Raw genomic sequence first — 25,245 nt, 5'->3', positions numbered from 1 at the left:
ATTAATTGAGAAAGGTTAACATGTACAAACTACGTTATAGAATATACAAATCTATTCAATTCAATAGGTTATTATGTTTCTAAGCATAATAATAACATAAAATATTTATAATAAATATTAGTATTGTATTTGTTACTTGTTAACATGTTCATTATTTTTCCTTTTTTTTCAATTATTGCTTTAAATTAATGCTAAATCAGTTCCTTCTCAACCTCGTGAATTTACCGGTTTAAGCTTTAATCCAAAAGAGATACATCTTAATTGGATAGCACCTAATTTACCTGGAAAGATTAGTTTACAAGATTATTTATTGAAATATCGTTTAGCTGTCGACATGAATATCGATAAAAGTAAACAACAACCAATGGAGGTCAAGTTGTCAGCTGATTTAACTGAATATTTAATGGAAAATTTAATTCCAAATTCAACTTATCACATTTCTTTAGCTGCTCGTACAAAATATGGCACAGGGATTGCAGCAGAAATTATGGTGCAAACTGATAGTAATGGTAAGTGTTAAATTATTTATGAATTTTAATTTCAACAACTGATATTGTAAGGAATGAAAACACAAGTGGTGGACAACCAATATATTTTAATATACAGAATTACAGAGTATCTTGGTAAAATATGCAAACTATACACTGAATAATTCATTTGCGAATTTCCATCATTTGTCTTTCACATTCTGTATGATTCTTACGATTCACAATTGTTTTCTAATTTCGTTTTTGTTTTCTATTCAATTTGATCTCCCTAGCCTTATGTTACCAAAGTTTTCACTTTTGATTAGTGTAACATACTACTTATATCCGCTGACATTAGTAGCATACACCACAATATTATTTTTGTAAGACTAATCGACTAATGTTAAATAGATTATATGAGTTTTGTTAGTGAACGCGATTTTTATAAAATTATCTGATATTTTCTTTGTTGAGATCATGAACCGATTTATGTTAGACCACCACTGAAAACCTGGAAGCACTGGACGGCCGTTTCGTCTTATTGTGGGACTCCTCCTGTGCAATGCGCATGCACGATCCCGCAAGCGCGATTCGAACATAGGGCCTTCAGTCTAGAGTGCGAATGTCTAACCTACTGGACCACTGAGCCGGCATCCAATGGTATCAATGTCTAACCTCAACCAATCCACGAAATTGCGAAACCATCTTCCATTGTACTGAGGTAGCTACCTGTCTCTACCCGACACGGATTAGCTCCACTGGTCACGGCTTCTCACCAGAACTCCGAGAATTTCCTCACGAAGTTAGTCACTAGTAAGCACATGGTAATTATCAGTATAGGGGTTGTGGGGATCGTTAAGTTTTTGATTGAGATCATGAACTGATTGATGTTATTTTAAGGAAAGTAAAAACACTTAACTGTTTTTTAATGTGTAACCGAACTAAACAAACGTTTGTTTCTAATTGATTTGTATTCATCGTTTGAAACTTCCCATTGGTGCGTAGAACTGAAATCTATCAGTCTGTTTTGTAAATGTGTATTCCGTTCAAATTGCCTTAATGTTGTTATAAGCATCATAAGCCTAGTTGGATGGTGGCTAACATTGGGATCAAGGATGCAGGTTTTGTCAAATTTAAGACTCATCAGCTGAATTTACCTGGTTTCTTCCTTTTCTTCTAACATCATACGACCAACGATTATTTACCGAATACAAATTCGTGGAGATGAAAATTTTTAGGGTTAGACAAATTGCTCTTGAAAGTTTACTTGAATTACGGAGGGACTAAGATTCTGTCAATACATATTCAGTGATTGAGCTATATTAATAATTTAAATTTTAAATACACTTTAAACATTAAAGCTTTCAGTCTCAACTTTAATCAGGACTGAAGGAATTTACTGTAAATCTTTAAGGCTCAGTTTAGTTTGTTGTGTTGTATTAGGATGATAAATAAACATACTTTAGATGTAATTGAAGTACTAAGACAAGTAATTAAATTTTATGCTTTTAATTAACTAACGATAAAAATGATTTACTCAATTATTTTAATTTTATGGTCACAAAATTCGTTAAGCACGTTCAAAATTTAGTCTAAGTCTACAATGATAGAAGATCATTAAAATGTAAGTCAAATTTATAACTATAGTATAACTGATAAACATAATCATATATAAGATCTAAGGATTTCGCGTTCACATGACATATCGTCGATTACTTGTGATAATAATGAACATCTTTTTGCTATTTAACAACAAGTCATGCATAGTCTTGTGCCATTGATTACTTGGTTTTCAATCAGTAAAGAGACTTATTTAACTGTTATGCCAAACCTAATCACTGACTAGTGTTTATTAGTCAAAGTAGTCAACATCGAGAATTATGTGCACTATTTGCTTTTTTGTATTATTTGAGATTCAAGAAACTAAAAAAGTTAGTCGTGTTACTTTCTAATATGGTTACTAGTCATTGGTGTTTGTCAACTATGAGATATTAGATGGTAATCGACAGAAAAGTGTGGATCTTATTCTCCAACTAGCTCCTACTTATCAACAAGGTATATCAGGAGTCTTCTGAAAAATGATTCTACCTCAATTATTTAAAAACAAAATACAAAGCTCTACAATCAGATAACTATCTTTTGAAGCTCTATCGGGATGACTAGTCTATTGGACTATGATGGTTACAGAATGTTAAAGAATGTGAGTGATATCAGATAGATTGTGTCTTACAATCCAAAACAGGAATTTCATCCTATTTAGAATCTATTAGCTGGAAACTATGGCTAAAACTAAATAGCAAGGATTAATATCTGCTAATTAGGACTGATCAGCTTTTTGAATGATTCATTGACTTTTGATGTGATAGGTACTGGACTTTACTACTAGTCACAATTCAACAGCAACATTACTATTTAATATATGTTTGTCTGGCCATATAACTTTCAAAATACATAACCTTAAGTCTTTCTCTTGGAATTATTGAACCAACAAAGAATATTTAACAGACCATCACTTTTGAAAGAATTAATTTCATATAAGGTAATAAAGAGACTGAATAAGAAGAATATCAAGTGGGACAATATCTTCCTCGTTAAGAGTGATATTTACAACTTAAAAAAACTCTGTCTATAAGACACGTTTATTTTCAACAAATGAAAACTATTCACTGTATAATTATCAACTCAAGTTACATTTTGAGTTTGATTATACAAATACCCATCTTGAAACCATACAATAAATTTAATAGATGAATTCATGAGTCAACTGAAAGTAGACCGACATGGAAAACCTAGAAGCACTGGATGGCTGTTTCGTTCTACTGTGGGACTTCTCAGATCCAGCCCTGCGAGATTCGAACCCAGGAATTATCAGTCTCACGCGCGAACGCTTAACCTCCACACCACTTAGCCGGTATCCAACGGCCGTCCAGTGCTTTCAGGTTTCCCATGATGGTCTAGCTTCAATTGATTCATGAATTCATCTATTAACTTACTATAATATCCACAGAACCCCTCTCAGATTATAATGCAATAAATGATAGTAAGTTCGATAACATTTGTTAAAATTTATCAATAAATGTGAATAACTCAATTTAAAAAAATTTTAACGAACAATTTCTATGTTTCACAATTGATTGATCACTGGGTGGTGATCAATCTCATGCTTGTCTAGTCCCTATTAGTGCAGATCGAATGCTATCGATCATGTTGCAATGTGGCCACCAGTCTAAGTGACTCGACACTGTGGGCACTATGTATTGAGATTTAGATGGTGGTTGGAGGTAGTCGACAGGATAGCTCAGTGGTAACGTCTCTGACTGTGAAGCTGGGTGACACGAGATCGAATCCGCCAGGGAGCACCAGTTCCCTCAAGATTACAGGTACACCTTGCTGATGAGTGCCAAGTAACACAAAACCCGGGTCCAGGGTTTCCTGTCGACTACCTCCAACCACCATCTAAATTTCCATGTTTCAATAACGTTATAAAACCACAAACAATTACCAAATAATCAATTCATAGCATTCATGGGGGTGAAATGAAGTTCATTCGATTAATCAACAATGGAATAGAAATTAAACTATTGGATACAAATAAAAAAAGAAATATATAATTATGTTGATTCAATTATTAACAGTCTCCGTATATACACCATATATTTTGTTTGTTTGTTGCCCATTAATTATTTTATATTCACATGGAAGAATTTTAAGCATGATATATACATATGGTCGACTTATTATTTAATCATCAATCTATACATCTACACAGTACTACTTATATTTTTTTTCGTTTACAAACTTACTTATGATTACATAAACAAATAGGTGAAACGTTTTCACAAGTTAGAAGAAAAAGCAATAAACAGGATGTTTCCCTTAGATAATGACCTTTAGTGTTAATCCAAATAAAAAAAAGTATTGTAGATGAATGCGTTTAATAAGCATCTGAATACAATTATATATTATTCACATTCCACATTCTTTAATGATAGTAACAGTGAAGGTCATCCTCAGGTTACTCAACATATTATATTACTACATACAATGTTAGAGGGGGGAAGGGGAAAAAGACAGTAAATAATTATTGCGCTCAATTCAGGTACAACATTTCATTGAAAATGAAATGTTAACATAAACAAATTCCATTTAACCTTTTCACTGATTCGTTAGAATGACTATTAATAAATAAACTAAGTTCATTTCCAAAATATGTGTCTTGAAACTTATATATGGCTACTTCTTATAAACTTAGATTTGGTAACCCACGCAGTAAAAATGTGAAATTATTTCACAAAGACATTGAATACGTTTTTTTATAAGTATAGAATACTTTAAATATGATTGGTTTCTAATATCAACTTCGAACAAAACGTTTTATTTCAGTAGTGGGTGGAACTATCAGAAGAGTATTTTCATATTAAAGGATAAAATAAAGTAGTTTATTACGAATATAATCTAAATTAATTTCACTATAACCGCTCAATATCAAGTATCTTTCTTTTATAGTCCTTGTTATTAGAAACAGACCTACAGTATCGTTAGCTTGAAAAAATCATTCATCCTATTTCGTTTTAATCTGATTCTACCCTTTTACTATGGGTCATAATAGACGTGCGCAGATATGGATTAGGGTTTCGGAATATATGACTACTAGATACTTTTTCCATTATTTTGAATGAGTGTATTACTGTTTAACAGTGAGAAGAATTGAAATACCTTAGACTAATTCTTTACTTGGTATTTTGTTTAGCACACTAATGTACAGCTTTGTTGTTTACACTTTTTCTTCCGAATCCTTTCTCACATAACAAACATATTCTAAAAGAATTACTGTTGATGAAAAGTTGTTGATATTACTAGGATTCAGCTACTGTATTTGTGATCATCCATTTAAAAGATGTCTTGCACTCGCCAATCATTCAGCTGATTCATTTTAAATGAGTTTCTCTCAGAGAGCAGTCACTAAAATTAGAATAACACTCGCTTCATTCAGTACATGTTTAGTTATGGAAAAAATTCTCAGTACATATAATCATTGTGAACTTTATGGACGACACAGTTGTCTGTGAAAATTACCAGTTGTCCGAGAAAGTCAAAATACATTGCAAAAGCAGATGGGGCATTATGAAGTACATTGTACTTCGATTTAACAATCCGGACCCATTGAACTGCGTGAAGAATTTCTGATACTTCTATAATCCATATGGCGGAGATGTGTGTTATCCATAAGACGCCTGGAAGTAACGGTACAAGCTGTGATGGATAGTAAAGTATGTTGCTAAATGTCATAAGGTCCAACACCAAGAAATTATATTACTTCACGAATTTGTTGACTGCTGGTTCAAGTGTTGTCAATTAGTGTAGAGTTTCCGATTGTAGTTGACAAGCTCATCATAACCGATGGTTGGAGATTCTTAATTACATGGTTCAAAACCGATGCCAGTGACTCGGCAACATGTGTTGTTCATTGCTCCCTAAATATCCAGTTTTTCAATCTGTTATTTATCAATAATTTGTTTCCAGTTACACTTCTGATATTGTTGGTCAATTTTACTCCTTATCGTTCACACCAATCGATTCAACACCAACATCGGACTGTATGTTTATTCAGTCGAAACTTGTATCCTGGATTCCATTGATGGCTGTAAACCGATTCTGCTTGCCGATGAAGAATTTGTTCATGTCAAACTCTTAGTTTAAGTAGGAAAAGATGTAATATAGATGACATTCGTTAAACTGTAATGATACAATTATTTTTCAAGTTGGTGATGCAATGATTTCTTCGGAAATAGTTCATATAGTACCATAGCATATCATTCATTTTCTAAAAGATAAAATTGTTATTTAGGAAGTAGTTTTTTAAAATCAGAAATGACTGATTTATACTCTTCAAATTATTATATTTCATTTTTAATACCATTCAGTTCCCGGACCACCCATTCTACACGAACTAAGTATTTTGGATTCATTCAGTATACGTATTCGTTGGTTGGCACCACATGGAGTTTTAGATCATATTAATATGTCACAATATCTAAGTCGATTAAGTAATACTTTGACAAGAACTGAAAATCCATCTAAAGTTTTACATTATTTAGTCCAATGGTCAGCATTTCCATTTACAGATTGGGAACAAAAAAAAATATCCATTAATTATTTATATCCTATGCAACAAATTTATGAATATATTATTCACGGCCTTTTATCACGTACTACATATCGTATTAGAATAACTGCTGTTGGATCAGAAGGAATGGGTCCTGCACTTGAATTAGGACCAATTAAAACTAAAGGTCAAGGTAAGTTAATTAACTGTATAGATTGGAATAGACGTTTAACGAATTCATGTATTAACTTTTATGATTTGAAATAACATTTTTTAAAGAGACAAGTAAGTCTTTTAAAATTCCGTGAACTTGATATTTCCTCAAAGATGACAATGAATGGATAGAATTCAATGTAGTTACTTTTCATGAACCTTTACTGTATGAAATGTAACACAGAATTACACAGTATAGTTATATTAGTGAATGAGTATTGATCAGTATTAATTTATACTAATCTTTACTGAATGACTACTAGTTACGAAATGGGTATTCATAATTGTAAAGGCAAATAATGGATGGACTTCAGAAAAACAAATAACAAATCCGCTAATTGGATTTATTTTCGGTAAGACAAATAGACTGCAATACGAAATAACGTACACTAAGATAAATCTTATTAAAGATTTAGTTTAAAGCTAATTTTATTTGTAGGATTAGTGTATTTGTAGATCGTTCACTGATGAACGGATAAAACACTGAAATTCGCACCTAATTTTAATCCACCTTATTATGAAATTACTATATTAAACTGAAACAAATGTAGTTGAGTTCATGAGTCAATTAAAGTTAAACCACCATGGAAAACCTGGAAGCACTGGACGGCCATTTCATCCTAGTATGGGGTTTTCCTTGATGGTCTAGCTTTGATTGACTCATGAACTCAACTATCAAATTACTACAATCTCCACAAAACACCCCTTTCTGAAACAAATTTCTTCAATATGCTGTCAGGTAAATTTGATGTATGTGAGCGCTCACTTTTGTGTAAGGATAATTATAAGCCAAACTGCTTCTGGTTTTTCATATAGTAGGAAAATTTATTAACAAAATGTTTTTCAACTGTGAAAGTTGAAGTTATAGGTTAATATTGTTTTAATTTGCATATAAAGTGTTAACCATCTGTGAATAATAAGTTTACGGACTATGATAATTCAGGAATACATTAGATTATCATGAATGAATACTGTAACAACTCTTATGTATATATTTTTTAATAGACACATTAGTGCTTGTTGTGTGACAATTGTTGGTTAACCCCAAAAAATAAAGAATGTTAAAAGAATTTGAAAGATCACAGTTCTTTCATTGGTTGTGCTATGATGGGATTTTCTATTATTATTATTATTATTGTTATTATTATTATTATCATTGACAAATTCCGTATTTAAGGATTATGTGTTACATAATTCCATACAAATGACGTTTATTATAGATTATGAATGGCAAAACTGAACCAATCAATGTTAACACTCATCAAAGACAGTAGATCTTCTAGTCTATTAAAATTAATGATTCATAAACAAGATAAAATGCGAATAACACATTTTTTGGTATTATATTTCTTGTGTTTGTAAACTTATAACAGTTGAACAACCTAAACAAGCTAAATAACACTGAACATTTGAAACCTTGTAGTTTTGGAATAAATCAATATTGTTACTTTATTGATTTATTAGTCGGTATCAACATTTTAAACTCAAACACAATAATGAACATTCAACTTAACATCTAAAGATTTTTAAGTTATATAAAAAGTTAAGCTGATGTAACATCAAACTATAAAATATTTGAAAAAAATAATCATAGAGATTGTTTTTTCCCTTATCAGTACAAATCATACTAACATATAGAAACTGAATAATTGACAAATATAAGATTTTCAGAAGGGGTTTTGTGGAGATTTTAGAAACTTCACTGGTTGAAATCATGAGTCAATTGAGACTAGACCACCATGGAAAACCTGGAAGCACTGGACGGCCGTTTCGTCCTAGTATGGGACTCCTCAGCGCCTGGCGCGAGACTGATAGGTCCTGGGTTCGGATATCACGGGGTGCGGGATCGTGGATGCGCACTGCTGAGGAATCCCATACTAGAAAGAAACGGCCGTCCAGTGTTTCCAGGTTTCTCATGGTGGTCTAGTTACAATTGACTCATGATTTCAATCAGTGAAATATAAGATTTATTTAGGAATATAAATATCTTAAGATTATTTACAATAATATCCAGTGATAAATTATTTAAATTATTGTCATTAGATAAATAAGTTAATAATTCTACAAAGTGATATTGTTTTCTATTTACTTTAATGAATTTATTGTTTAAATATACAAGACAAAATGTTGATGTTTAAAAAGCAGATCATGTTCACATTTGCTTACATTCATTTAAGTTGATCCAATTCAAAATTATTGATATATATATATATACTGAATAAGATAAGAATAGAAACTTTCAAATGACCTTGAAAATTCTTTAGTCTGCCTACTCAATCAGTCTCATCTTATTTACTTACTATATAATTACTGTATCAAATCGATAAGGTCTGTTATTATTCTTTTAATTGTTCTCTTTTTTTTCTCTTAGATTAAAAAAAAAATGTTTTGTTCAAACTACTTTAATCAAATGAAATAGGATTTCAAAGGGTATTCTATCTAAATAAGATTTTATAACAAAAATATCAAAGAGATTATACAACTACTTCCCATTGATTTTATTAAAGTTAATGTAAAATTTTAGGGATAATAAAAATAATTTAGATTATTAGATGGCGTTATTCACTAATATTGTTGTACTCAACCAACAGTCACCTAAGTATAATTGTTTTAATTTAAATAACTTTGATAGCGCAATTGTTGTTTTATTATTATTTAAACACACAAACATTGGTACAAAGAAGCACCAAATAAATATGTGCCACATAAACCAATCGATTTGTGTGAGGGTTGGGATACTGCCGGGGTGCCCAGTCCGAAGCAAGTCGTTTTCTTAAAAGGCCACACCCGGAGCCTTCAACCTAATGGTCTGATCCTTAAGGCAGTGGAGCAACGTCAGGAGATGCAGTCCTATAGTAGACGATGACTAACGATTGGTTCATGCGCCATTTGTTTCTTCAGGATCCTGGAGCTAATGTGGACCATTGGTTTGTAATCAGAGTTTTCCAACTCTCCTAGGTGGACTCTCCATTTCCACCAACCCGGTTAAAGCGCCAAAGATTCGCTCTTCGTCCTCTCAATTTCTTAAACGACAGTAATGCCGCGAGAAGACAGTTAGTAGGACTTGCCTGTAAGTTGCTGTATGCTCTCGACCATTTGAGAGCATTTCGAGAGGGAAAGCTGACTCTCTCCACTCTCGGTTGTACCAGGGCATTTGGGGGCTAAATTTGATTAAGAAGTTTCTAGATAGTAAAAATGAAAGCGTAAAAACCGTGAAATAATAAATAATAAATGAAATTAGTGATAGAAATATACTCCAGCTAACAGTTCGCATGATATAAATAAAACTAATCAATCTGTATAAATTCAAAGCGGTGTTTTTATTGATAAGATGATAATGAACAAAGATAAAGTGATGAACATAGTTCTTATTCTAGTTGTTTATTTTGAAAACAGTTTATTCACAGAGAATAAGGGATTCCATAAGCGTAATAAAGTACTTAGATAAATAACAAGATGAATAAATATCAATTCTTTATAAGCGTTTGGAAATGTCATTCTATGTGATGGTGATTAATAATGATCATTCAGCTCAAGTAAAAAATTTTATGGTATATTTAAAACCTATACAGTGGAACTCTCAATCAAATCTCTTAGGATAAATTGTGGGTTAGCTTATTATAAACCTGATGAGAAATGAAGTATTACCAGTCACCAGAAAAGTAATGAATGAATTATAGCTCATACATCCGATTTAGTGATCAAACACTGACGTCATAGACACAACTAGTAGAATTTAAAAAACTCAGGTATATAAAATTCAATGAGATCATATTAATAATTGTCCATTTATTTGGGGTTGAAAATGAAAACAAAAAATGTATATATCTTGTAGACGCAATAAAAGACAAAGTACCTTCGCAGCACTGTTTTTGGAAGTACACCTACACATTAAAAAACTGACATGACAATAATCTATCCGGTTAGTGTTTAGATCTATAATCATTTTAGTAGGTAAAATCATAACTAGAAAATACAAAACAGACTATAAATATACTAAATACAAATATGCATGGTTATTGAGTGTTTAATGAATATTTATACAGTGATTCATTTATACTTGTTTGATGTTGATGAAATCTAAGAATTTGGACATCTAACTTGGCGTCTTCGAAGGCAGAACAGCAGTAAGATAGTTTGTGGTGTATATATAAATGTATAAATATACACGCATGTATTCTACGATTACTTTAATTCTAGTAAAAGAATTTATAATGAATAATCGGCATTCATGTTAAATTAAGGAACATGTTTGATCCAGTTGTATATCGTTCACTTACGTTTAATTCTAAATAAATATTGAGTTTATCATTTGAGTTCAATAAGAATGCTGAACTGAATACATTTTTCAAAACACTTAAGTTACTTTAAACAGAAGACGTGGTAGTTTAGTAAATCTGATAATTTATGCTTAAATAATTTTCTGTAAAATATGTACCAAAATAAATCCTAAATTCGCATCGTTCCAAATTTTTAAAGAAAAAAGTTAACTTAATGTTGTTTTACTTGTATGTGCTCATTGTTATTTAGAACTGCAATTGACTAGTCTCTTTTTGGCATGTGTGCATCCTGTGCGGATTGTCTCGATATAGCCTTAAGTTACAAGTTTTTTAAACAAAGATGGATAGTAGCTAGCAGTGAAATTCAGGACGCGCATTTCGTCCTATTTGGAACTCGGCAGTTGAATGTACTTGCATCCAAGAGTTGATGTTCACTGAGGCACTCGAACCTAGTATGAAATGAAAGATACATGATTTTGCTAGTGAATTACTCTTGAGTGAAATGACTGAAATACTTTAGCAAAATTTATCAGCCATTTCTTATTCAATGATTCTCAGAAATATATATCTCTAGAAACAGGTTGAAGTAACTTATTTAATGAAGAAGGATATCAGTATTTTGTATTTTATCTAACCAAACCACATAATGGGTCTTTGAATCACTAAGATGGACTTTACATCTTGAACATGCATAACATATAGTATTAAAAAATCAATTACACACATAGACGATTTCGGTAATTTCACTTTGTAAAACTTAAAAATTACAAAAAATATTTATGGCGGAACAAAGTCCATCAATGTAAAAGATTAAATATCTATTTTTCTGTCATAGAAACTAAAAGCAATTTTTAAATTACAATATTAATTAATAAAAAAATATTGGAAAAAGAAAGAAAACAAATCTCATTCAACATCGAATACACATTAGGTAATTTTGTTTTTACATGGACAATAATGTAAATTTCGTGTTTCTAATTGGAAACTAAAGAGTGAATGAGTAACAAATTGAAAAAAAAGTCTTTCTCATCCATATTCACAGTTATATAGTACACATATATACAAACACAAAGTATTTAAGCTTAGTGAAGATATGTCATTATTTAATTTTTGTATAATTTATTGTGTATATCTTATTTAATAAGACATTTGTTCATTCAACGTATAGACAGACATCAATATGGTAACATGTATATATGTGGAAGAATGTTTGATATTCATATATGCTTAGTTTATCTTACCATGGAACAGTAAGAAGTAGTTGTACAACTAAAGAAATAGAAATAAATCTGTACGAGAAATTATTCAATAAACATAATCATCTTTAACATATTATTGATGATTCATATTAAATACCTTATCCTATTACTAATGATTTGCATTATTCAACAAACAGGTTATATAGTATAATTGAATTTATCTATAATATTTCATATACTGGACCGAAACCTAATGTAAGTAAAACAATACAGAATTAAACAAAGGTCATGTATGATAGTTAGTTAGATACAGACAAATGGATTATGGCGAGAAAAAAAACGAAGAAAATAAATGACTAATCAACGATATATTGGTGTTTATAAGTAATTTTAAAAGATATAACAAGACAGTCTGTATTCACTTAAGTAATTCCTTATGTACTAATCAAAAAAGTATTATAGATTAACACCTTTTATTAGAACTCTTATTAGTATATGCCATAGAATGGTTCAGAAAACTAATCACGAAAGAATTAAAGACAGTCCAATCAAGAGAATTTTCCTCTTGATGATATTGTTTACTGATGCTATATCGTCGTATTTATAGTGCTTTAACACATATAGTTTTCTTCATCATTATGGGGTTATGGAGATTAATGCATTCTTGATTGAGACCATGAATCGATTGATGTTAGACCACCATTAAAAACTTCGAAGCACTGGACAGCAGTTTCGTCTTATTATGAGACTCCTCAGTAGTGTGCGTCCACGATCCCCCTCGTGTGATTCGAACCCAGAGTCCTCAGTCTCGCGTGCGAACTGTTAACCTCTAGACTAGTGAGTTGGCGTCCAACGGTGATAATGTCTAACCCCAACCGTCCAACGAAATTGCGCGATCATCTCCTATTTTACTGAGGTAGATACCTGTCTCTACCCGACACGAATTAGCTCCACTGGTCACGGTTTCTCACTAGAACTCTGAGAATCTCCTCACGAAGCCAGTCACTAGTGACCACATGTTAATCGCCAGTATAAGGGTTGTGGAGATTATTGCATTCTTGATTGAGATCATGAATCGATTGATGTTAGGCCACCATTGAAAACCTGGAAGCACTAGACGGCCGTTTCGTCCTATTGTGGGAGTCCTCAGCAGTGCGCATGATATTCATGATTTCAATCAATAATATAGTAGTCTATTGAAAAGCAGATTGAAGTAACATTATAAATTGTTCAGAAATTTCACGTATCACAATAAGCCTGTGTATCCGTCTATAGGTTAACGAAAAATTGTTGGATGGAAATTAATTACAGATTAGAAATATTAGAGATAATTTTCTACTAGATATGAAGATGAAATTTTACAAAATGGAGCTGATAACAATATTTGAAATGTCTTTAATTATTCTTTATTGATATAATATATTTCTCTTGTTTGAATAGTAATTAGAAAACAATTGTTCGAAAGTAACAATAACTAATTACTGAATAGAAAGTAACGCATAATACGAAACTTCACAAAATGAAGTATTTTCAGAGATTACTGAGATCCTCCTTTTCAGGATTTCCCTGCTAGTATCTTTCGTAAATCTAATACTCGTGAATAGAGTATTCTTCTTTAACTAGAGAGGCTTAAGAATACTAACTCGTATAACAAAGCTAGTTACTCACTTAAGCTCTGCTTTTACTGAGCTGGCCTATATAATCTGATATTGATCATTTGAAAATAATCTGGACAAATCAAACATGAATTTAATATATCGCGGGACATTTTAAAAAATACTTTATATATATCAAATTACAGGATTACAACTATGATTTGCTATTCACAGCAGTTTGTTTTGTGGTTAAAATTAAAATGACAAACTATACAAGGCCTATTTTCACGAAACATGTTAAACTTCAATCGAAGAATTTTACCGAGCAAATATTCCAAGATGCTGTTTTGCAAGATCTTACTTATAATTCATGTATTGATTGGATCGGTAATCATGGGTCCACAGTTACCAACATTTCCTTTGACTTAACCTCCCAGCTTTTAAAATATAACTCACTTTCTAATGTCAGGATTTAAACCTTTAAAAGTATGAGAAACATATGCCTAGCACATACTTTTTAGAAAAATGAAGAGATCAGAAGCTATGTCCTTTGTATATAAAAGGCCGATCACAGCATCATGAATATTTTTAGCTTTAAATGATAAACTATCGTATTTTGCCGTACAAATGCGCCATTTTAGTTGTAAATACAATGACTTTGATTATTGTATCTATTTATTATTGAAATAGTCAGTTGGACTTTCATTTAAACTAGGAAAATTCAACTTAAGTTAGATACATATGAATATAAATGACTAAGAGAATTTACCCAATAAATAAAACCATTCATAAAACTTAATCATCAACTTAGCACGTTCTTTTATAAACTTGCCAAAATAGTAAAATTAATCTAATTTGTCCAAACTAGTTGAATAAATTGGAACTTCATTAAAAAATAAATTATGAACAAATCTCAATTATATTTCTTTTTTTCTTTTTTTTCTTTTTTGAAAAAAATAAAGAATCAAGAAGTTGAAACCTTGAAACATATTTCATCTTTTATCCGATCTCAAATGTCAGTACTGACCATAATAGTGATAAAAAAAATCTTAAAATGAGTTTTGATTTATTTCTCACCAATATTTTATTTTTCAGTTAGAAATAAGTAGAGGATAGGCAATAAGTTTTTCATTTGAAAAAAAAATCTCATTTTAATCGTATATAAAGCATAGTAGACTTTGGTGAAAAATATGAACTGAATAGAAGGATAAATCATAATATTTCTTGTGATGAAATTGTTTGTAACGAAATAATAGACTGTTGAAATATATAAAGTCATGATTTATGTTCTTTGAATTATTTGTTTTCTGAAAACGTAAACAAAACGAATTTGTAAATTTAATCTAATATCCAACTAAAATGAATTCACTTGATGTTATTTGATTGTATCTTCCGATTGTTATTTAGGACTGCAAAGATCTTTGCTTATAAAACTTGTAAAATTAAGGCAATATTGAGGTAATCCGCATAGGATGCACATATGGCAAGAAAAGAGACTGATCAATTGCAGTTCTAAACAACAATAGGAAGATACAAGCAAACAACACGAAGTGGATTTAAACTTCATCCCATTGAACAAGTGAGTAGTTATCAGGACTCAGTAGCTAAGTGGATAACGCGATGACGTTTGAAGCGAACGGTATTGAGTTCGAGTTCCGAGGTAGGTACATCCTGCTGATGAGTCTTAAATAGAACGAAACGCACGTCACGGCTTCCACTGCTAGCCACTATCCATCTTTGCTTATAAGATGGATTTCTGTTTCTGAAAGAAATATCTTTTTTTTAAAAACACAGTGATAATATTTATCCGTGTTATTTGCTTTCAAGTTCAACTTAAAACTACTATGGTACAACTTCTCGTTAAGTGATTTCATTTGAGAAACCTTTAGGGATTAATTCATCGGATTAACTCCACATGTCGACAAAGTTACATTAATAGTGAAGAGCATTTGAGTAAATTATTTAACTATTAACGTTAAAGTGGCTGTCATATATTGGCTTCATTTGCTTTCTAAAATTTATGGATTACGAAATACGCATCAGACGTGAGAACAATGAAATTTTTATTGTTATTAGTAATGCTGTCATTATTTATGACAATGAATAACTTGTTGCTCAAGTTTACGAATTCATTTTAATTATCTTATAAAATTCACGTTAAAATTCGTTGCTAACTTATTAAATCTATTGTTATTATTTGTATTACGTAATCTATTATTATAATCTTTCTATTATATCTTGTTCACATTTCCACACGAAACTAGTACTTTATTCATAATTGCTCATGATATCACTTTATTTATTTTTTACACCCCTATGACTTTTAATAACCTTTAATTATTTAACAAAAACATTTTAGTATCAGAAGGGGTTTTGTGGATATCGTAGTAATTTCAATAGTTGAGATCATGAGGTAGTTGAAACTAGACCACCATGGAAAACCTGGAAGCACTGGATGGCCGTTTCGTCCTGCTGTGGGACACCTCAGCAGTGCGCATCCATGACCCCGCCTCGCAGGATTCGAACTCAGGACCTATCAGTCTCGCGCGCAAGACTTCCAGGTTTTCCATGATGGTCTAACTTCAACTGACTCATGATCTGAACTATTGAAAAAGACATTTTAATTCATTTTTTAACAAACTGTTTCATTAGTCCAAAGTGTTCTACTTCAAAGTAGAAAGCATAATTTAAGTCAATATTCACATGTTAATGGGGCAGATAAATTTATTTTTTTAACAAATAATTTGACTTCAATTTATAAAATAGCAAACTTATTTATTCATCTTTTTAAAATTAGATTGTTAACGGTTGAATTATTAATTGTGTTAAAGGATCAGAAAAAAAGAATCATTGTTCATTCAATAATCCCTCTTATTAATTGATCCATACATTTGGAGTTTTTTTGATAGTCAATCCATCATTTCAATTAGTTTCGGTTATACTGAAAGTTCTTAGAATAAATGAAATTGCATAATTTTTGAAGAAATGTATCCACGTTAATCATTATGTAGAATGTGATAAGTGCTTCCATGATCTCAACTATTGGAAAAATTAAAATGGTGGCTATCAACCTACTATTTGAAACGAATGCTTAACTGTTTAAAAATAGAAGTGTTAGTTATGTTCATACTCTACCAATAAACTTATTTTATTTAGGATAACAAATTTTCACATAATAAATTATTCATTTATACCTCTTGTATTTTAATTGGCTAGAAAGTAGGTTTAATTTCACAGGATCATTTTAAAGTTTATTGAATGCTATTAGTATAGTATACTTTCATTGAACTATTAAATTAGTTTCTACTTTATTTCAAACCCTATATAGTAGTGGTCCATGGAAAAATGTCATTAATTTAATTAAAAAGTAATTAATTAAGGTAATTATGTCCATAATTTAAACAAAAAACAGTATCGTTTAAAGACCCTCATCGTATTAAAAGACTAATATTTTAAATGAAAAATATTCTTTTCGACGAAATTCTCTTCAGGTTCTACAATTATATATCCAAATTAATGATCCGAAAAATGACCAGGTTAAGGGTAAAGTGAATCATTTAAACCATGTGAATTTAGGATTGTCAAACAAAATACAATAAAATTGTTAATGTTCATATGACTTAAATGGAATATTAACTTGAATCTCTATATATGTTAGATGAAATTTAAGATCCATGATCCGAATAAATAAGGGTCAGATCTGGTGAGAGAAATAATAGTGCAATTACAATTCGGTCAAATGTTTAATGCAAGACTGTAGTGTGAAAAATTAGTCAGATGTAATAAGGAGGGATGAATGCGAAGTGAATGTATCATTTATAAGGGAGATTAATATTCATGTTTAAACAATAGTAATAATAATAATAATAATGATTATAGAAAATAGAATATTGTTTAAGTATTAGTCCAAAAAAGATCTACTTTTTAACCGACGGTTAAGTTTTAACAGTTTGCATTAAAAACTCTTAGCACTATCGATATCAAAGTTAAGAAAACTAAAATAAAAAAATTGACAACCTTTTATATTTATGTTTATAAGGTAGATACAATTACATAATTTTTCTGAAAAGGTATTTTCATTTCATGAAATATGATAATTTTTCCTCCGTATAGACACAACGAAGCATCAAAGAACTCATTCTATAAATTTAAGTGAAGAAACATTTTTTAAAGTGTTAGACCGTTATGTACAATACAACCATTTTGATTCTAGAAAACGCATTAAAAGTTGGACAGCAAATCTATCTACTTTTGTTTACTAGTACATTTCTCACAAAATCATACACATAAACAGTTGAAGCAAATCTGATTTATTCGATAGTAAATCTCACTGTTTACCTCGAATGGTTTCCCAGCTTTTTCGATAATGTAATGGTCGAATAAGATCACAGGACAGACAAACATCGTCCTCCGTCGCGAAACATTTGATTGAGACTAGTCATAAGGTTGACATCAAATCAGCATTTGTAATGTAATACAAAAGCCTTCGAGGACGTATACGAAGATTTATTGAAGCCTTGGCTATACAGAAACTGAAACCCTCTTTATACGTTCAAAAATATTTGTCCTTACCCCTAACCTACCCTGGTAATACTGATTTATTATCCAGAGTGGTAACCACACTGTTTTGTATGTCACGGCTTACCTTTGAACTATATGGTTGACCTTTTAATTTTCATATATAAATGTCTTAACAAGTATATGTGTGATCAGATTGTTCGAAATGCATTGCGCAAATATATCACAGAATTTTGATAAACTTCATCTTCTCATTGGATTATTGAGATTTATCAAAGGGACTAATTGTTTTAAATTCCCAACTTTTATTGAACTCTAAGAAGAAGAACATATGCCTAACAAATTAGTTCAATATGATATATTTTTGGTTCAAAAAATACTGGTTTGAAACTAAACAGTTACCAAGTTTCAAAACTAGATAACCAAACTTGTCAAAGGTGAATAGCTGACAAAATAAGATCAATGGCAAATGAAGTCAGATATATCTGTTATTGTTCAATTCTATGGAAGACAAGCCAATCATCCTTCTGCGAACAAACGTAGAGTTTTCAGTGACCCCTTCATAAAATTTTGTGAACTTATTCAATCTTTCTGCGAAGTCCACAATACAGTTCTGAAATTAGAACAAAACTATTCAGAGCACCAACAACCAACTGATAGTATTTTTTAATGTCATAGTCTGATTAATTTTAGCTGAATCAAATCTGACAAAGGATATGTCATCTTTGCACTTCAGCAATGATAAAAACACGAATATTAAAATTCAAAATTAGAAATTAACTGCGTTTACCAACTTGCGTCCAACAACATATTTTCAATTGAAGGGCAAAACATACAAAAAACAAATAGAACTTCGATGCAATCACAGATATATGGATACTTGATTATTTAGCGTAAATAATCACAAGAAAAGATTTTGTGAGGAAATAAAGAGCCTTTTAAACTTAATAAGTTAGAAACAGTTTGTGATGTGAAATATGACAACAAAAATGTTTTTGTTCCGATAATTGGAAATAATAGACAGGTTATATGAAATGAATTGATATCAGAAACAACTCTGCGTAAAATTATGAGGATATAAGAAATAATTAAAGAGAGAGTGTTACAGTCTCAAACTCCGCCTGTAGCTCTTCTAGAGTTACTGCCGGTCCCAAGCCCGGGTAAAGGAGGAGGGTTGGGCATGGGGTTAGCGTCCCCATCCCGTAGAAAACTAACTCGCTAAAAAACGCTTACCAGAAAAAATAATTCAAACCATTTTAACTCTGCCCTGAGAGTTAGAAGGTCTTCATTTAGAAGAATTATGACGCTTCATGGTGAAAGCCGAATTCCTTCGGAAGCCACGAGGCCGATGCCCCTTCTAACAACCAGAGCAAAAATTTTTATAGGTACATGGAACGTTAGAACAATGTGGGAAACCGGGAAGACCAGCCAAATAGCAACGGAAATGAGGAGATACAACTTGGCAGTACTGGGAATCAGCGAAACCCACTGGACCCAAGCTGGACAGAAAAGGCTAGCTACGGGAGAGATGCTGCTATACTCCGGTCACGAAGAGGAAAATGCTCCACACACACAGGGAGTTGCTCTAATGCTGTCCAAAGTAGCACGAAATGCACTTGTAGGATGGGAATCCCACGGATCCAGAATCATCAAAGCATCATTCAAAACAAAGAAGGAGGGGATCTTAATGAATATTATCCAATGTTATGCACCCACCAATGATAGCAACGACGACATTAAAGATCAATTCTACGAGCGGCTGCAGTCAATCATAGAGAAATGCTCAAGAAAGGACCTCACCATTCTGATGGGAGATCTAAATGCCAAGGTCGGAATAGACAACACTGGATATGAAGATATTATGGGACGACATGGACTGGGAGAGAGGAACGAAAATGGAGAAAGATTTGCAAATTTGTGTGCATTCAACAAATTAGTCATAGGAGGCACAATATTTCCACACAAACGTATACACAAGGCTACATGGATCTCACCGGACCACACTACAGAGAACCAGATAGACCATATTTGCATCAAAAAAATTCCGAAGGACAATGGAAGATGTGAGAACCAGGAGAGGAGCTGACGTAGCTTCAGATCACCACCTAGTTGTAGCCAATTTAAAACTGAAGCTAAAAAGAACTGGACAAGTGGACAAACAGCACTACAAAGGTTCAATACAGCCTTCCTTCGAGATACTGACAAACTCAATGAATTCAAGATAGCTCTCAACAACAGATTCCAAGCCTTTCAAGATCTACTGAAGGAAGAAGAAACTACCATGGAGGACAACTGGAAAGGCATCAAAGAAACATTGACTTCAACGTGTCAAGAGGTTCTGGGCCTAAAGAAACACCATCATAAGGAATGGATCTCTATAGAAACACTGGACAAGATCAAAGAAAGGAAGAACAAGAAGACAGCAATTAACAACAGCCGAACACGAGCAGAGAAAGTCCAAGCACAAGCTGAATACATAGAAGCAAACAAGCAAGTGAAGAGGAGCATTAGAGCCGACAGGAAGAAATACGTGGAAGAATTAGCAACGACGGCAGAAAAAGCTGCTAGAGAAGGAAATATGAAACAGCTCTACGATACAACGAAGAAACTATCAGGGAAATACAGTAAACCAGAGAGGCCGGTCAAAGACAAAGAAGGCAAGCCAATCACTGAAATTCAACAACAGCGAAACAGATGGGTAGAATACTTCGAGGAACTCCTGAATAGGCCGGCTCCAATGAATCCACCGAACATCGAAGCAGCACACACAGATCTTCCTATAGATGTCAACCCACCAACGACGGAAGAAATTAGAATGGCCGTCAGACAAATCAAGAACGGGAAAGCAGCAGGACCCGACAACATACCAGCTGAAGCACTGAAATCAGACGTCGAAGTAACCACAAGCATGCTTTACCCTCTATTCAAAAAGATTTGGGAGGAGGAACAAGTGCCAATGGACTGGAAAGAAGGACACCTCATCAAGATTCCAAAGAAAGGAGATCTGAGCAAATGTGAAAACTACAGAGGCATTACACTACTGTCAATACCAGGGAAAGTCTTCAACAGGGTGTTGCTGAACCGGATGAAGGATGCAGTAGACGCCCAACTTCGAGATCAACAAGCTGGATTCCGAAAGGATCGGTCGTGCACAGACCAAATTGCAACACTACGGATCATCGTCGAACAATCAGTTGAGTGGAACTCGTCACTATACATCAACTTCATTGATTATGAAAAGGCATTCGACAGTGTAGATAGGAGGACATTATGGAAACTTCTTCGACACTACGGAGTTCCTGAGAAGATTGTCAATATTATCCGGAACTCATACGACGGACTACAGTGCAAAGTAGTGCATGGAGGACAGCTGACAGATGCATTCCAAGTAAGGACCGGAGTCAGACAAGGCTGTTTACTCTCTCCCTTCCTCTTTCTTCTGGTGGTCGACTGGATTATGAAGACCTCGACATCTGAAGGAAAACACGGAATACAATGGACAGCTCAGAACCAATTAGACGATCTGGACTTCGCAGATGACCTAGCCCTCCTATCACGTACACGTGAACAGATTCAGATAAAGACAGCCAATGTAGCAGCAGTCTCTGCATCAGTAGGCCTCAGCATACACAAAGGGAAAACCAAGGTCCTCAAATTCAAAGCGGAGAACAGCAATCCAATCACCCTTGATGGCGAAACTCTGGAAGATGTAGAATCCTTCACATATCTGGGAAGCATCGTCGATAGACATGGAGGTTCAGATGCAGACGTAAAGGCGAGGATTGGCAAAGCAAGGGACGCATTCCTACAATTGAAGAACATATGGAACTCAAAACAACTTTCAACCAATATCAAAGTGAGAATCTTCAATACGAACGTCAAGGCAATTCTACTGTATGGAGCTGAAACTTGGAGAACTACAACAACCACAATCAAGAAAGTACAAGTATTTATAAATAGCTGTCTACGCAAGATACTCAACATCCATTGGCCGGATACCATCAGCAATAGCCTTCTGTGGGAGAGAACAAACCAACTTCCAGCTGAAGAGGAAATTAGGAAAAGACGATGGAAATGGATAGGACATACATTACGCAAATCGTCAAACTGCATCACGAGGCAAGCTCTAACTTGGAATCCTGAAGGGAAGCGGAAAAGAGGAAGGCCAAAGAACACATTACGTCGGATAATAGAAGCAGATATGAAAAGGATGAATTACAACTGGAAGGAGCTGGAAAGGATTGCCCAGGACAGGGTTGGATGGAGAATGCTGGTGAGCGACCTATGCTCCTTCACGAGGAGTAACAGGTGTAAGTAAGTAAGTAAGTTACAGTCTCAAATAAGAAATTAAATGATAATAATTTAAGGCCATGGTAAAGATAAAGATGAAACTTACTATTTGTATACACAGTTCCAGCTTCATTCCATGGGTGAGAAGAGGTCCTTATGTTTTAAAGAGTAAGATATGAAAAATTTAGGTAGATTTGGCCAAATTGTTTAAAGAACCTTAAAATCAAATGCAAGCGCTGGCCATAATTTATGTACCTTTCTCCACAAGAGAAGGTAACTGATAGATATACATGGAGGAGACTATACTAAGGAGCTTATCCCTTAAATATACTGGTTACAAGTTCCTACTCGGGAAAGTAAGTCTCAGTTTTGCCGCATAGAAAGTTTTTTATCGCTGCCAACAATTGATTTGTGAATATATCAGAAGTTTGACTATCTTCCCATTTCCTATTCAAATAAAGATATTTCTTTAAAACAGAATTACTTGATTCGTTCTTCGAACTTATTTTTGTGTTATCCTCTTATCTGTTCGTTAATTCTATAAAATTTCTTGTAACAAGATCCTTGCTGAATAATGTGTTGGTGTTGTCGATGAAGACAACGAAGCTTCTAAACTAAATCATAGTTTAATGAACTTGTCTAGAAAAAAAAATCATACCAAATATGAATTCTTAACCTTCTGAAACATCTAAGAATGACAAATGATCATAAATAACTGTTTACGAATGCTTAATTTAACGTAAACTAGACAAACGATAGTTTTACACATCATGATTTAATTAAAATAGTACAATAGTTTTCTTTAAATTTAAACAAACTAGAATAGTCACTTTATTAAAACTTATTCTATATGACATTGAATTTCTAAATAGAAAAGAAAGAAAAAATATAAAACAATATTGACTTTTCTTGTTCGTCTATGATAAAATTATTTTTTTTTATTTTCTATAATCCAGTGAAATATACTACTTATATCATTATTCAATTGAACATACAATGTCAAATACACTTGTTCTAATTACAAAAGGATTGAATGAAAAACTTAACTTGTCAAACTTGACATTATTGTTTTCACTTTTTAAAAAGAAAACTTTTTGAATGTCTTTAAATCGGTAAATATAAACATTAATTGAGTTGACTTCTTAACAATGATTGGATTGTTTTAGAGAGAGAGAGAGAGGTGCTTACGTTTGCGTTAGTGAATATGCCATAGTCATATGTACCATTTAAGCTATAATATACTGACTGCTCTTAATTTGATTTTTTTTTCTTATTTCCTTCTTTGAAGTTTACATTATATTTGAATGATTTAGGCATCAAATTGAATACTTTATTCTAGAAGAAGATTAAATCTATTAGATTTAAAAACAATCATTTTTACTATCTAATGTATATTGTATAAATCTTGATTAATTTTACAAATTTATAAACAGTAATGATTGATCAAGTTCAGTATTAATCTCTATTTGACATGATAATAATTAATAAGACTGTTTATATTATAGATTATGCTACATTGTATATTTGTGCAACTTATAATCTCATGTTAGTGCATTAGGACTAGTTAAAACTAGTTATCCATTGGTGGATGTATCGTTCAATTTCGTGGATTAGTTGCAGTTATACATTAACACCGTAGCATGCCGGCTCAATGGTCTAGTGAATAAGCACTCGCGCGCGAGACTGATAAGTCCTGGGTTCGATTCCCGAGAGGTGAGGTCGTGGATGTGCACTACTGAGGAGTCCCACAATAGGACGAAACGGCCATCCAGTGCTTCCAAATTTTCCATGGTGGTCTAGGTTCAATTGACTCATGATCTCAATTATTGAAGTTATCACTTAAATAAGCTTGGAAGTTTAAATTTATGGTGTAATTATCTCGAATAGAGCACTTGGTTACCTATGAGATATACCCACTCTAGTTTATCTGACTTGATTTAATGAACAAGTTTTTAATTAAAAATGATTTCTTTTCCATATAGCTGGCTCCTATACATTATATATATTGTTAATCATTTTCATTAGAATCACCAGTACTGGAGTGTTAAAATATCACAAAAACTATTCACTATAAAGATCTACGTTGAATAGTGAATATAAAATTGGGTCTATTAAGGAATACTTTCATTTATTTAATGAGTTTAATATAAAAGAATAATAAATAAAGATTTTAAATGAACTGTATGATGTCTTGAAGATAACAGCGCTAAAGTCTTTTTTAAAAATTTAATTCTCACAAGTCATGGAAATCATACCATAAATTTTGGTTTAGAAAGTAAAATATTCAGGAAAATCTCTTATGAATATAAAAAGTTCATTCTGTTAATATTAAGAAAAATGTCTATTAGTTTTGCATAAACATTTATCTGAAATAGTTTTTCATAATCACATGGTAATGTTATGTTTGTTAATTATCATCTATTAACAGTATGGAGTTGAGGAGATTGTTAAGTTTTTTGATTGAGTTCATGAGTCGATTGATGTTAAACTATCGTTGAAAACCTGGAAGCACTAAATGACCGTTTCATCCTAGTATTGGACACCTCAGTAGTACGCATTCACGATCCTGCACTTGAT

The 25,245-nt window shown here is 32.3% G+C and overlaps 1 protein-coding gene across 2 annotated transcripts in view; it reads left to right on the top strand.

Moving 5' to 3' along the window:
* Nucleotides 1-25,245, top strand: part of MS3_00004247 (uncharacterized protein) — a 230,582-nt gene that overhangs the window by 138,888 nt on the left and 66,449 nt on the right. For both annotated transcript variants that reach the window (XM_051212142.1, XM_051212143.1), the window contains 2 exons: nt 201-509; nt 6,392-6,766. In XM_051212142.1, the coding sequence (XP_051072289.1) occupies nt 201-509; nt 6,392-6,766 (684 nt within the window). The remainder of the gene's footprint in view (nt 1-200; nt 510-6,391; nt 6,767-25,245) is intronic.

This window comes from Schistosoma haematobium, chromosome ZW (genome assembly GCF_000699445.3).
Source record: "Schistosoma haematobium chromosome ZW, whole genome shotgun sequence".
NCBI classification, from domain to species: domain Eukaryota; kingdom Metazoa; phylum Platyhelminthes; class Trematoda; order Strigeidida; family Schistosomatidae; genus Schistosoma; species Schistosoma haematobium.
Note: the sequence above shows the minus strand (reverse complement) of the source record. Positions and strands in the feature narration are given on the sequence as shown.